The sequence below is a fragment of the Onychomys torridus genome, chromosome 9, assembly GCF_903995425.1.
Source record: "Onychomys torridus chromosome 9, mOncTor1.1, whole genome shotgun sequence".
Taxonomy (NCBI): Eukaryota; Metazoa; Chordata; class Mammalia; order Rodentia; family Cricetidae; genus Onychomys; species Onychomys torridus.
In genome coordinates, this window is record NC_050451.1 from 34,691,761 (window position 1) to 34,705,666 (window position 13,906).

Here is a 13,906-nt window from a genome sequence, read left to right on the forward strand (position 1 = left end):
CTTCTGCCTCAGCCTCCCAAGTAGCTGGAACTAGAGGAAAGAGCCAGGGCATCCTGCTAAAAAGACCTGTGCTCGCACGTGTGTAGTGAAGGCTTTTTGCTTTTCTTTTTGGTTCTCATGGGGGTGTTTTTTTGGCCTGATCTCACTGGGCTTTTTTCTTTAACGAAAGTTTCTTTTAGTTTTCTCGTTCTGCTTTGTGTGTGTGTGCGCGTGGGGGGGTTGAAATCACGAGTTGAGAAAACACAATCCCAAGCGGGGAAAGCCGCACTTCCATAACAGCACCCGCATCGCTTCCTCTTCCGCGAGATGGGAACCACGAGTTCTCGTGAGAAGTAGCTGGTTGCTATAGTTACAGAAAACCTAGCCCGCTTCTGCCTCAGGTAAGATAGTTGCTCCCTTTCCCGGCCGTAGTAGAGCTGTTACTCCCCAGATCTCTCGCCTTGCAGGCTTCCCCACTCCTCCCCTTCAGCGGAGGCCGGGCTGAAGCTCCGGTGCTGCTGGACTCCCCCGCCCAGCCCAGCTGTGCCCGAGCGAGCGCGTGTCCAGAAGTGCGTGCCTTGTGGAGGGCGGCAGAGAGTTGTTTGCCCAAGGCCACAGTTACTCAGTCGGAAACGCAGTCAATCTCCACGTCTGGGACTGTGGGTCTGCCTATGCAGGGAAGGGCTTGCACAGCGTGCGTGAGACTGTGTGGGATGCCTAGCACCTGAGGAAAACCAGCAAAACCTCCACCCTCATTTAAAAACAAAACAACAACAGCGACGTGTCCCGGAATGAGGACTGGCTGAATGCTCCCGAGTGGGAGAGATGCATTGGTATCCGCCTTAGAAAGCCAGAATGCAAAGGTTGATGATGTGTATACACTGGGGTGGGGAGGGGACCAGCCTAAGCCAGATCACAGAGGCTCACACATCCACGGCACTGCAGAGGCCGGAGCGGTGGACCCGGGAAAACAGCTGAGCAGTATTTACCTCCAGATGTATCCTCATATTATGACCCAAACATAATGGAGTATTTGATTTGCATTTTTAGTCCTTTTGAGCCTTTGGCAGTCTTTTCTCTCTTCCTGGAACAGCCTTCATTTTAAACTATTCTTTTAGCTCCAGGTCGCCTGTCATGAGAGTTTCCTGGTATGCACATGCACTCTCAGATCCAGTTAGGTCCCAGCTTCCCACATCCCTGCTCCATGACGGGCTGCTAAGATAGCAAGCTTGGCAGAAACTTGTTTCGTCCTGCGTGACACATAAAAAGGCTTTGGCATGTACCGAGTCATAATCGAAAGTTAGTTTCCTCTGTCAGGGTACCTGTCCAAAGCTTATACCTCTTGGTCTAGTTACATGTCTCTTTTTCTCACGAGACTTTAAATTCCCGAAGTAAGGGGACTTACATCGTTTCTCTTCTATCTTAAGCATGTACCCAATAGCTTAATGAAACTCGATTAATGATTTTGATGGAAATGGAATGAATTAGAATAAAACAGAGTCAGAAAGACTCAAAGACATGTTAGTCTAGCACAAGTGAGGTAATTCATATGGTACTAGTTTACGGAGAGAAAGGGGTTGACACAAAAAGGCGCTCCAAATACGTGTTTGATAAGGAAATCGTGGTGCCTCTGAGGCCCTGAAAGAGCCTGCAAGCATTTGGGTGAGGTAGAGACGGGAGACTTTTAGGCAACTGCAAGATTGAGGGAGTCACCTGGAAAGGGAGAATACGGAGCATGGAGTCTGCCACTGGCTGTCTTCTTTACATCACCCATCCCAGACAGACTTAGCCCAGAATGTCCTCCCAGCTAAGCTCCACTTTGGGTTTACATTTGTTTTCAGTAAACGTATAACACAGTGGATCTCTTTGTGACTGATCCATACGTCTCTGTCATTGTACCTAGGTTAGGTTCTCTCCGCGGTCCTTGGCTGTCCCTGTCCGACTCGCCCCTTTCTGCCCTGACCCCAAATAGTTCCATGTCCACTTTCGTGCCGTGTGTTTGTTTAAACCTAGACTCTACGCGTGAGAGGGAACACGTGGTGTTTGTCTTTTCCCCTAGCATTATCCCTTCTTATCCGTTTTGCCGTCTCACCCCTTCCTCCTCCTGGGTAACACCTTTCTACTTTCTTGTCATGTATATATTGTATATATATATTTAAATATAAACACCTCATATGAGGAAAAATATACACATTTGTCTTTCTGAGTCTGATGGGTTTTCCGTAACACAATGATACCCAATTTGATCTATTTGTCTGTAAATAACAGAAGTTCATTCTTCTTTATGGTTTATTGTATATATAACATATATGGTATATGTGCCGTGTTTTCTTTATTCATCTTGTGAGCTTCCAGGCTGGTTCCATACCTTGACTGTTGTGAATAGTGATACAATGAGCAAGGACAAGTAGCTCTGAGTCTGACTCCATCAGGTGTCTACCCAGGGGCGGTGCTAATGGATGATATGGTGGCTTTATTTTTACTTTCTTTATGTGCATGGGTGTTTTGTTTGAATGTTTGTCTGTGCACAGTGTGCATGCTTAGTGTCCTGAGAGGTCAGAAGATGGTGTCAGATCCCCTGGAACTGGAGTTACAGACAGTTGTGAGCCTCCATGTGGGGGCTGGGACGGAACCTGGGACCTCTGGAGAAGCAGTCAGTGTTCTTCACCACCGGGCCGTCTCTCCTGCCCCCTATTTTTATTTTCTTGAGGAACCTTCATATGGATTTTCATAATGGCTGCACCAGTTTACTTTCCTGGCAGCAACGTATAAGGTCTTTTCTCATTATATTCTGCTTTAGATTAAGTTAGAAAACCTGACATTTGAGAGGGAAAAAAAGACAGTGGAGGGTGTTTCCCTCGGCAGAGCGCTGACACGGCAGCCACAGAGTCCTGGATTTGACCTCCAGCGCAGCATGATCTCAGATAATCCTAGTGGAGGCAGGAGGACTACGAGTTCAAGGTCATCCTTAGCTTAGTGCCTTTTGTTACTGTGGTAAAATACTCAGACAAAAGTGACTAAAGTCCGCAGTTCCAGGTTACAGTCCTTCATGGTGGGAAAGCCGAGGCCTCAGAAGCTTGATGTGCCGGGTCACATCTGTCAGCAGTCAGAGCAGCAAGTGCCTTTCTCCACTCATACAGTCCAGGACCCCCAGCCCAGGGAATGGCACCACCATATTCAGTATGTCAGTCAGTCTTTCCACCTCAACATGACCAAGACCGTTCCCTACAGGCATATAGTCCCAGGAGATCGTAGCTTTCAAGGTGACAGCAGTAATTAATTATCATTGCTAATCTAGGCTCTGTGAGGTCCTGTCTCAAGCAGATACATATATTTATTTATTTCGGTAAGACAGTGTTTGGCTGTGTAGCCATCTCTCCAGCCCCGGACAATTTGCTTTTGGAATTGTTTCTAAAATTATTTGAAAATAGAGACATATGCCTTTGTTGCTTTCAAGAGTCCATAGAAGCCGGCGGTGGTGGTGCAAGCCTTTGATCTCAGCACTTGGGAGGCAGAGGCAGGCAGATCTCTGTGAGTTCGAGGCCAGCCTGGTCTACAGAGCAAGTTCTAGGATAGCTGGAGCTACACAGAGAAACCCTGTCTCGGGGCTGGTGAGCAGAGGAAGAGTCCATAGAACAGACATTACCTCTGAAGGGAACTTCTCAGACTGTGGAGGAAATGTGGGTGGAACACTGACTGATGACACTCTGAGTCTGTCTTGTGATTATGTGTATGCCATAGGTCAGTTATGTGTTTAGGAACGTTTAGCATCAGTTGGTGGAGCCATGCTCGTGATAACTCCTGAAAGCATTTCCTCTCCACCAGCAGAGGCTGCGAAGTGGGGATAAACAATGCTGGCCTATAATGTGCCTGCAGCTCCAGTGTTCCTGGTTATGATGTGGTGCACAAGGAAACAGACTTACCTGTTATCTTTACAGGGGCCAAAGAAGACCAGAGAGACTTTGACCAAGTGCTGACATGGAACAGGTGTCATCAATAGGCAGAACAGTGCACATTACTGTGACTAATGGATATGACTTGGTAAGCTGATTCTTGGAAACCGCAAAGCCCCTGTTTAGGAGCATGGGGAGAAGACTGAAGAGCTGCAGCATTTTTCTCCCTCTGAGCATAGTGATCTTCTCCCCATTATTCCGTGTAGTTAGTTTATCCTCAGCAAGTCGTAATGGTGTGTTTCTAAAATACCTGGCCCTTCGGATGCTAAATTTAACAGGGTCAAAACAGATCTATTGAGTTTCTATCGCTATGAAGAGACACTGTGACCATAAAGGAAAACATTTAATTGGTGCTGGCTAACAGTTAAGAGGTTCAGTCCATTGTGATCATGGCTAGAAGCATGGTGGCATGCAGGCAGACATGGTGCTAGAGAAGTAGCTGAGAGTTCTGCACCCGGTTCCTAAGGCAGCAGGAAGAGACACTGGGCCTGGCTTGAGCATTTGAAACCTCAAAGCCACCCCCAGTGACACACGTCCTCCTAATAGTGCCACTGCCTAAGAGCCTATGGGGCCATTTTCATTTAAACAGTCATTTCTGTTTTGCTAAGTAATTTCCTCCCCCTACTTCCTTTCTTCTGAGGCAGAGTTTCACTATCCTCAAATTCACAATCCTCCAGTCTCAACCTCCTAGATGCTGAATTACATCATGAGCCACCACATCTGGCTTACAATTTCTTTTTTCCTTCCTTCTGAAGAGGTTCTAAACTTGAATTCTCTCGATGCTTAATTTTATTTTAGGATTTCAAATAATAGACCAGCAAAAGCTGCTAAAAATTAGGTAAATAATGAAATGGGAAAATATTCACTGTTCTGAAGTTTACAGAGCTGTTCTTTAAAAGGTCATAATTAGTGAGCTCTGTTTGTCTAATAATGTGTATGTAAAAGTGTATACATGTGTACATATTCACAATGAAACATAAAAATATATTCTGAAATGTTAATAGTGCCTGAGTATTATAATAAGGCCACAGCAAGTTTATTTCCCTGTATAATTTTTCCCACTTTTTAACGATGTCTGGCAATATATTCTTATAATCAGATAATACAAAAAGTGATATCTTTTTAAACTGTAACATAAATGACACTTAAGTAGAATGTTGCATTAAGCTAGAACTGCATCTGTTTAATGATTTTCTGCTTGTCCCATTTGTATTTGTGGTGTAGCTTGTTAGAGGGAAAAACAAAATAATGTTTAGTTCAGGTCAAGATAGGTTGCCAGATATGTAGGGAAATGATGCATTTGAAACTGTAACATGATGTTTCTGCCCACAGAAAGGGTTTAAAGGAGACACCCCAGTTACTTTTGTTCGTGCAGAATTCAATCAGGTGGTCCTTGGTGACTCTTCAAAAACCACTGTCTCTCCAGAAGGAACTGTAAAATACAACTTTACTAGCAGCATTGAGCTGAGTCTGGATGGAGGAATCACTTTAGATGACCTCGCTCACAAACCCTTATTCCGTAAGTCTCATGGTTCAAGGACATCTCGAGGAGATTCTGAGTACTCAGTCGCTGTGATGGGAGAAATGCATATTCCTTACACTGTGCATAGGAATAACCCAGTGGACTTTGTTCTGTCTGCTTCCAGCATCAAAAAACAGTAATATGCTAATTTTATCAATTTTTCAACCTTTCTCTTCTAGTTTTCCTTTGTATTCCAATATTTATGGTTGTCAGGTTTTAAGGAAAAATGATTTTTAAAAGACCCACAGAACTTGATACATACTTTAAAACTGCCCATTGTTCATTTAAGCCTAACTGGGTATCCTGTGTTATCTGTGCTTTTGTGTATGCACCATCCTGAGTGGCCAGTTTTCATTTGCCTCTTGTGCTGAAGGATGCTCTTCCTAAAATCAGGGCTGGATTTAGTTTTCTTCAGAATTTCCAATTCCTAGAAATATCTGTAGCATAACAGATGCTCTAAGAGTTTTTGTTCAGTGAATTAGATGGAGAGGTGGATGGTTTCTGATCTATACCTTCATGGTTTCCATGTACACATTCTGTTTTACTTTATCTCTGACATAATTTGTTATACTTGTGTGCTACCTCTTTTACTTTGTTTTGTTTTCATCTGTAGTGTGTGTGTTCAGGTGAGTTGTGTGCTCATGTATTTTGGTGTGTGCACATATACAAGTACATATGTGCAGAGCCAGAGATCAACATCAGGTATCTTCCCCTATTACTGTTCACCTTGTTTTTTGAGGTAGGGTCTTTCTGTGGCTAGCCAATTAGTTCTGGGAATCTACTTATCTCAGGATTCCCTCACCCCACCACTACCCTAACCCCGTGTCTTAGTCAATGTTCTATTGCTGTAAAGAGACACCATGACCATGGCAATGCTTATAGAAGAAAGTATTTAACTAAGCCTTGCTTATATTCAGAGGTTTAGTCCATTTTCTCATGATGGGAAGCATGGCGGCATGCAGGCAGACGTGGTGCTGGAGAGGGAACTGAGAGTTCTGTATTCAGATCAACAGGCAGCAGAAAGTGAGACACTGGACCTGGTTTGAGCAGTTGAAATCCCCAAAGCCCATCCCAACAAGGCCAGACCTACCCCAGCAAGGCCACACCTCCTAGTACCACCTTAAGCATTCAAATATATGAGCCTATGGGGGCATTTCTATTCAACCTACAACACCTGGGGTTGCATATGCTTGCCATAGGCTCCCAAGTTTTATGTGGGTGCTGGGGCTCAACGTCAGGTTCTCATGCCTGAACAACAGGCACTTCATGGACATGTTTTAGTCTGTAGTCTTTGTATGAGTCAGAAGTCTCTAGAACAGTGCTTCTCGACCTGTGAGTCATGACAAAGGGGTTGCATATCATATGTTTGCATTATGATTCATAACAGTAGCAAAATTACAGTTAGGAAGTAGCAACAAAATAATTTTATAGTTGGGGATCAGCACAACATAAGGAACTGTATTAAAGGGTCGCAGCATTATGAAGGTTGAACACGGTGCCTGGGGTTGTAGTCAGAGAGGCAACCACCTCTGGGTCCCACCCCTGGGCACCAGCCATCTTGGGAGGACCTGCCCAACTTGGCCCCAGTTTCTGGCCATTCTTCAGGCCCTGCGGGAAGGCTCCCCTTTTCCAAGACTGCAGGCAGACCTGCAGTCTCCACGCCCTGTCCCCCACACCCATCTGCCAGAGTCCCCAGCCACTTCCTGAGACGTAGAAACCAGCCCCCAGCTTCCATCCTGCCCCGGAACTCCCATCTGGACCAGAGGTGAGTGCCTGGGGTTGTAGTCAGAGAGGCAACCACCTCTGGGTCCCATCCCTGGGCACCAGCCATCCCGGGAGGACCTGCCCAACTTGGCCCCAGTTTCTGGCCATTCTTCAGGACCTGCGGGAAGGCTCCCCCTTTCCAAGACTGCAGGCATACCCTGAAGTCTCCACACCCTGCCCCCATACCCATTTGCCAGAGACCCCAGCCACTTCCTGAGACTCAGAGACCAGCCCCCAGCTTCCATCCGCCCCAGAACTCCCATCTGGACCAGAACTTCCGTCCTGTCCTGGAACTCCCATCTGGATAAGAGGAGCTCCCATCTGGACAAGATAAGGAGACTCCAGGGACTTCCCGAGACTCAAGAGTCCAGCCCCCCAGCTCCTATCTGGCCAGCACTCTCATCTGGACCAGAGCTCCCATCCAGCCCAGAGCTTCCATCTGGACCAGAGAGAGGATCCCTAAATCTGTCAGCTCTGTCTGGACCAAGTTCACTGATAAAACCAAGAACGAACCCAAGAGGAGATGGGCAGACGTCAAGGCAGAAGTACATACAACAAAATAAAGAGCAATACAGCATCACCAGAACCTAGCCCTCCTCCAACAGCTAGACCTGAACATCACAGAATGGAAGAAGAAGAAGAAAACAACCTTATAAGTAACATCATGAAGAGGCTAGAGCCTTATATAGAAGAAATAAAAAATAAAGTGGAGGAACAGACAAACAAAAAATGGGAAGAACGCTATAAAAAACTAGAGGAAAGGACAAATAAAGCAGAAGAAAACAACAAGTCCCCGAAAGAAAATCATGAAAAAGCAAGGGAAACAGTCCAAGACCTGAAGAGGGAAATAGAAAAAATGAAGAAGACACTAGCAGAAGGAATGCTGGAAATAGAAAATCTGAGTAAACAAATAGGAACTTCAGATGCAAGTATAACCAACAGAATGCAAGAGATGGAAGAGAGGACCTCTGGTGTTGAAGATACGTTAGAAGAAATAGATTTATCAGTCAAAGAAAACACTAAAACCAACGAAGTCATGACCCAAAATGTCCAAGAAATTTGGGACACCATGAAAAGACCAAACCTATGAATAATAGGGATAGAGGAAGGAGAAGAATACCAACTCAAAGGCACAGAAAATATATTTAACAAGATCATAGAAGAAAACTTTCCCAACTTAAAGAAGGAAATGCCTATGAAGATACAAAAAGCCTATAGAACACCAAACAGACTAGACCCCCCAAAAAAGTCCCCTCGCCACATAATAATTAAACAACTAAATGTACAGAATAAAGAAAGACTATTAAGGGCAGCAAAGGAAAATGGCCAAGTGACTTATAAAGGCAAACCCATCAGAATATCACCCGATTTCTCAATGGAGACTTTGAAAGCCAGAAGGAAAGATATAATGCAGATGCTAAGAGACCATGGATGCCAGCCTAGACTCATATACCCAGCAAAACTTTCAATCATCATAGATGGGGTGAACAAGACCTTCCAAGACAAAACCAGATTTAAACAATACTTATCCACAAACCCAGCCCTACAGAAAGCACTAAAAGGAAAATTCCAACCTAAGGAAGGCAGATACACCCATGAAAACACAGGCAATAGATAACACCACAGCAGTAAACCCCAAAGAAGAGAAGTATACACACACACTACCACTAAAAAATAAAAATAATAACAGGAATGAACAATCACTGGTCATTAATATCCCTGAATATCAATGGACTTAATTCACATATAAAAATACACAGACTAACAGAGTGGATACGAAAACAGGACCTATCTTTCTGCTGCATACAAGAAACACACCTCAAATTCAAAGACAGACACCTCCTAAGAATAAAAGGCTGGGAAAAGACTTTCCAATCAAATGGTCTTAAGAAGCAAGCTGGTGTAGCCATCCTAATATCCAGCAAAATAGACTTCAAACTAAAATCAATCAAAAGAGATGATGAAGGACATTGCATACTCATCGCAGGAAAGATCCACCAAGATGAAGTCTCAATTCTGAACATTTATGCCCCCAAACACAAGGGCACCCACATATGTAAAAGAAACATTACTAAAGCTTAAATCACATATAAAACCCCACACATTAATAGTGGGAGACTTCAACACCCCACTTTCACCTCTGGATAGACCGGCCAAATTGAAACTTAACAGAGACATAATGGTCTTAACTGATGTTATGGCTCAAATGGACTTAATCAATATCTACAAAACATTCCACCTGAACAAAAAAGAATATACCTTCTTCTTAGCACTCCATGGAACCTTCTCTAAAATCGACCACATACTTGGCCACAAAGCAAATCTCAACAGATACAAAACAATTGGAATAACCTCCTGTGTTCTATCGGACCACCATGGTTTAAAGTTAGATTTCAACAACAAAAACAACTACAGAAATCCTACAATCTCATGGAAACTGAATAATGCTCAACTGAATCACCAATAGGTTAAGGAAATAAAGAAAGAAATTAAAGACTTCCTAGAGATCAATGAAAATGAATATACCACATACCCAACTTATGGGACACTATGAAAGCAGTGCTAAGAGGGAAATTCATAGCACTAAATGCCCACATAAAGAAGCTGGAGAAATCTCACGCTAGTGACTTGACAGCACACCTGAAAGCCCTTGAACAGGAAGAAGCAAAGTCTCCCAGGAGTAACAGACGCCAGGAAATTATCAAATTGAGAGCTGAAATCAATAAAATAGAAATAAAGAGAACAATACAAAGGATTAATGAAACAAAGAGTTGGTTCTTTAAGAAGATCAACAAGATAGACAAGCCCTTATCCAAACTAACCAAAAGACAGAGAGAGAGCATCCAAATTAACAAAATCAGAAATGAAAAGGGGGACATAACAACAGACAATGAGGAAATCCAGAGAATCATCAGGTCATACTTCAAAAACCTCTACTCCACAAAACTGGAAAATCTAAAAGAAATGGATAATTTTTCTGGATAGGTACCACATACCTAAGTTAAATCAAGACCAGATAAACCATTTAAATAGTCCAATAACCCCTAAGGAAATAGAATCAGTCATTAAAAGTCTCCCAACCAAAAAAAGCCCAAGACCAGACGGTTGCACTGCAGAATTCTACCAGATCTTCAAAGAAGACTTAATACCAATACTCTTTAAATTGTTCCACACAATAGAAGCAGAAGAAATATTACCAAACTCCTTCTATGAGGCTACAATTACCCTGATTCCTAAACCAAACAAAGATGCAACAAAGAAAGAGAACTACAGACCGATCTCCCTCATGAACATTGATGCAAAAATACTCAATAAAATACTGGCAAACAGACTCCAAGAACACATCAAAACAATTATCCACCATGGTCAAGTAGGCTTCATCCCAGGGATGCAAGGGTGGTTCAACATACGAAAGTCCATCAATGTAATACACCATATAAACAAACTCAAAGAAAAAAACCACATGATCATCTCACTAGATGCAGAAAAGGCATTTGACAAAATCCAACACCCCTTCATGATAAAGGTCTTGGAGCGATCAGGAATACAGGGAACATACCTAAACATAATAAAGGCAATCTACAGCAGCCCAACAGCCAACATCAAATTAAATGGAGAGAAACTCAAAGCAATACCACTAAAATCAGGAACAAGGCAAAGCTGTTCCCTCTCCCCATACTTATTCAATATAGTACTTGAAGTTCTAGCCAGAGCTATAAGACAACATAAGGAGATTAAGAGGATACAAATTGGAAAGGAAGAAGTCAAGCTTTCCCTATTTGCAGATGACATTATAGTATACATGAGTGACCCCAAAAATTAAACCAAGGAACTGATACAGCTAATAAAAACCTTCAGCAACATAGCAGGATACAAGATCAACTCAAAAAAATCAGTAGCCCTCCTATATACAATAGACAAACAGGCTGAGAAGGAAATCAGAGATACATTCACCCTTTATAATAGCCACAAATGATATAAAATACCTTGGGGTTACTCTAACTAAGCATGTGAAGGACCTATATGACAAGAACTTTAAGTCCCTGAAAAAAGAAATTGAAGAAGATGTCAGAAAATGGAAAGATCTCCATGCTCATGGATATGCAGGATTAACATAGTAAAAATGGCTATCTTACCAAAAGCAATCTACAGATTCAACGCAATCCCCATCAAATTACCAACACAATTCTTCACAGATCTGGAAAGAATAATACTCAACTTCATATGGAAAACAAAAAACCCAGGATAGCCAAAAGAATCCTGTACAATAAAACAACCTCTGGAGGCATCACAATCCCCAACCTCAAGCTCTACTATAGAGCTACTGTAATGAAAACAGCTTGGTACTGGCATAAAAACCTACATGTGGACCAATGGAATCGAATTGAAGACCCTGACATTAACCCGCACACCTATGAACATATAATTTTTGACAAAGAAGCCAAAAACGTACAATGGAAAAAAGAAAGCGTCTTCAACAAATGGTGCTGGCATAACTGGATGTCAATGTGTAGAAGGCTGCAAATAGATCCATATCTGTCACCATGCACAAAACTTAAGTCCAAGTGGATCAAAGACCTCAACATAAATCCAGTTACTCTGAACCTGATAGAAGAGAAAGTAGGAAGTAGTCTTGAACGCATTGGCACCGGAGATCACTTTCTAAATATAACACCAGTAGCACAGACACTGAGAGAAACAATCAATCAATGGGACCTGTTGAAACTGAGAAGCTTTTGTAGAGCAAAGGACATGGTCAACAAGATAAAGCAACAGCCTACAGAATGGGAAAAGGTCTTCAACCCCACATCTGACAGAGGGCTGATATCCAGAATATATAAAGAACTCAAGAAATTAGACATCAGAATGCCCAGCAGTCCAATTAAGAAATGGGCTATAGAACTAAACAGAATTCTCAACAGAGGAAGTTCAAATGGCTGAAAGACATTTAAGGAATTGCTCAACATCCCTAATTATCTGGGAAATGCAAATCATTTCTGAGATACCACCTTACACCTGGTGGGGGTGGGGGTGGGAGGGGAGAGGACAGGGGAACCCATGGCTGATGTGTAAAATTAAAACACAAATATAATAATAATAAAAAGAAGGCTGAATCCTGCTCTAGAGGAACAGAACAGACTAAATGAAGTGTGTTATGAGGGAGTTATTAGATTGGGATCCACAATATAGTGGGGGTAGTCCACCACTGGCTGTCTCACCCTGAAAAGACCAAACATCCAGGAGTTGTTCACTCCAGTAGACTCGGTTCTGAGTAGTTCCAGGCTGACCTGCCAGCCAGCTCCCAAATAGTCACATGGAGACTTCTTATTGATTATGAAAGCTTAGCCAGTAGCTTAGGCTTGTTTCTAACTAGCCCTTATAACTTATATTAGCCCATTTCTATTAATTTACTTTCTGCCTTGTGGCTTTATCACCTTTACTCTGTACTGCCCATGCTGCTTTCCTGCTTCCTCCGTGTCTGGCTGGCAACTCTTTTCTTCTTCCCAGCATCCTCTGTGCTTGGAAATCCTGCCTAGCTATTGTCCAACCAGAGAGGCACATCTTCACAGTGTGCAAAAGGATTGTTCCACAACACTGGTGCTGAAAGCATGAGCGATCCCTAGAGAGGCACTGATCTGAAGCCCACAGGGCGGGCCTGAAGAAGCCGCTTCTAAGTTCAGAGAGTCCGCAGTGGCCGCCGAGGTGTGGAATTTGTCATAGAGGATGAAGGCAAGAAGGAATCAGGGAAACTGTTCCCTCTTCTGTCTTTTTGTCTGGGCTTCAAGTAGTTTGGTCAAAAATCCCTTAGAGGGTGGCCAGCAGCTTGCCTTCTCATTGATTCCAGATCCAGTCAAGGTGAAAACCAGCACACATGTCAGCCCTTATTTTTGATTTTGTAATTTTTCAGTTTTAAATGATACAACTCATGGATGCTTATCAAGCCCTCAGATCTCAAGATACAACAAGACTTGGAAATGCAGACAACATTCTAGACCAGTAGTTCTGAACCTGTGAGTCATGAGTCCCCTTTGGGGGAGTCAAACAACTCTTTAATAAGGGTCCTCTAAGACCATCAGAAAGCACAGATATTTACATTATGATTCATAACAGTAGCAAAATTACAGTTATGAAGTAGCAACAAAATGTTTTTATGGTTGGGGGTCACCGCAAAATAAGGAGTCGTATTAAAGGGTAACAGCATTAGCTAGGGTGAGACCACTGTGCTAGATCCCACAGTTTATCTTTCTTTCCATAAGAACTCTTGGGATCCCCCATAGACCACCAACTCAAACAACAGAGGAGATGCTGCAGAGATGTCTTTTAGGGTAAGAGTCTCTTAAGAAACACGTTCTCCAGCTTAGCTGTTCCAAGCGTGAGTGTGGCTCCTGGGAACAGCTGGTCATGGAGGAGTCCTTCCCAGCCTTCCTCTCGATACTCTTTCCTCGTTTCTTCACTCTGCTCTGCTTTTCCTGAGACCCACGATAGGGGAGCCCCTTGATTGCGTTCTTCCCAAGCATAATGAATGAAGAATGTTAAAGTGTGTAACCAAAGCCATGAGACAGAAGCAGTCCCTTAGTTCCCAGGAGCAAAGCAGGAACTGAACTTGGAGACTTTGAGCAGTGGACATTGGTGAACATATGGGAGTGGTGGGTCCAGGGGAGAGAGCAGTACTCCTAAACCTAGGACT

The 13,906-nt window shown here is 43.2% G+C and overlaps 1 protein-coding gene across 5 annotated transcripts in view; it reads left to right on the plus strand.

Annotated features, from left to right (window-relative positions):
* The first annotated feature begins 281 nt into the window (after positions 1-281).
* Cfap70 (cilia and flagella associated protein 70) overlaps positions 282-13,906 on the plus strand; it is a 63,146-nt gene continuing 49,521 nt past the window's right edge. For 3 of the 5 annotated variants that reach the window (XM_036199257.1, XM_036199259.1, XM_036199258.1), the window contains exons 1-3: positions 282-380; positions 3,918-4,020; positions 5,265-5,451. In XM_036199257.1, the coding sequence (XP_036055150.1) occupies positions 3,958-4,020; positions 5,265-5,451 (250 nt within the window). In that variant the 5' untranslated portion in view covers positions 282-380; positions 3,918-3,957. Of the gene's footprint in view, positions 381-3,917; positions 4,021-5,264; positions 5,452-13,906 lie in introns of those variants that run through there. The other 2 variants (XM_036199260.1, XM_036199262.1) reach the window with 1 other exon arrangement.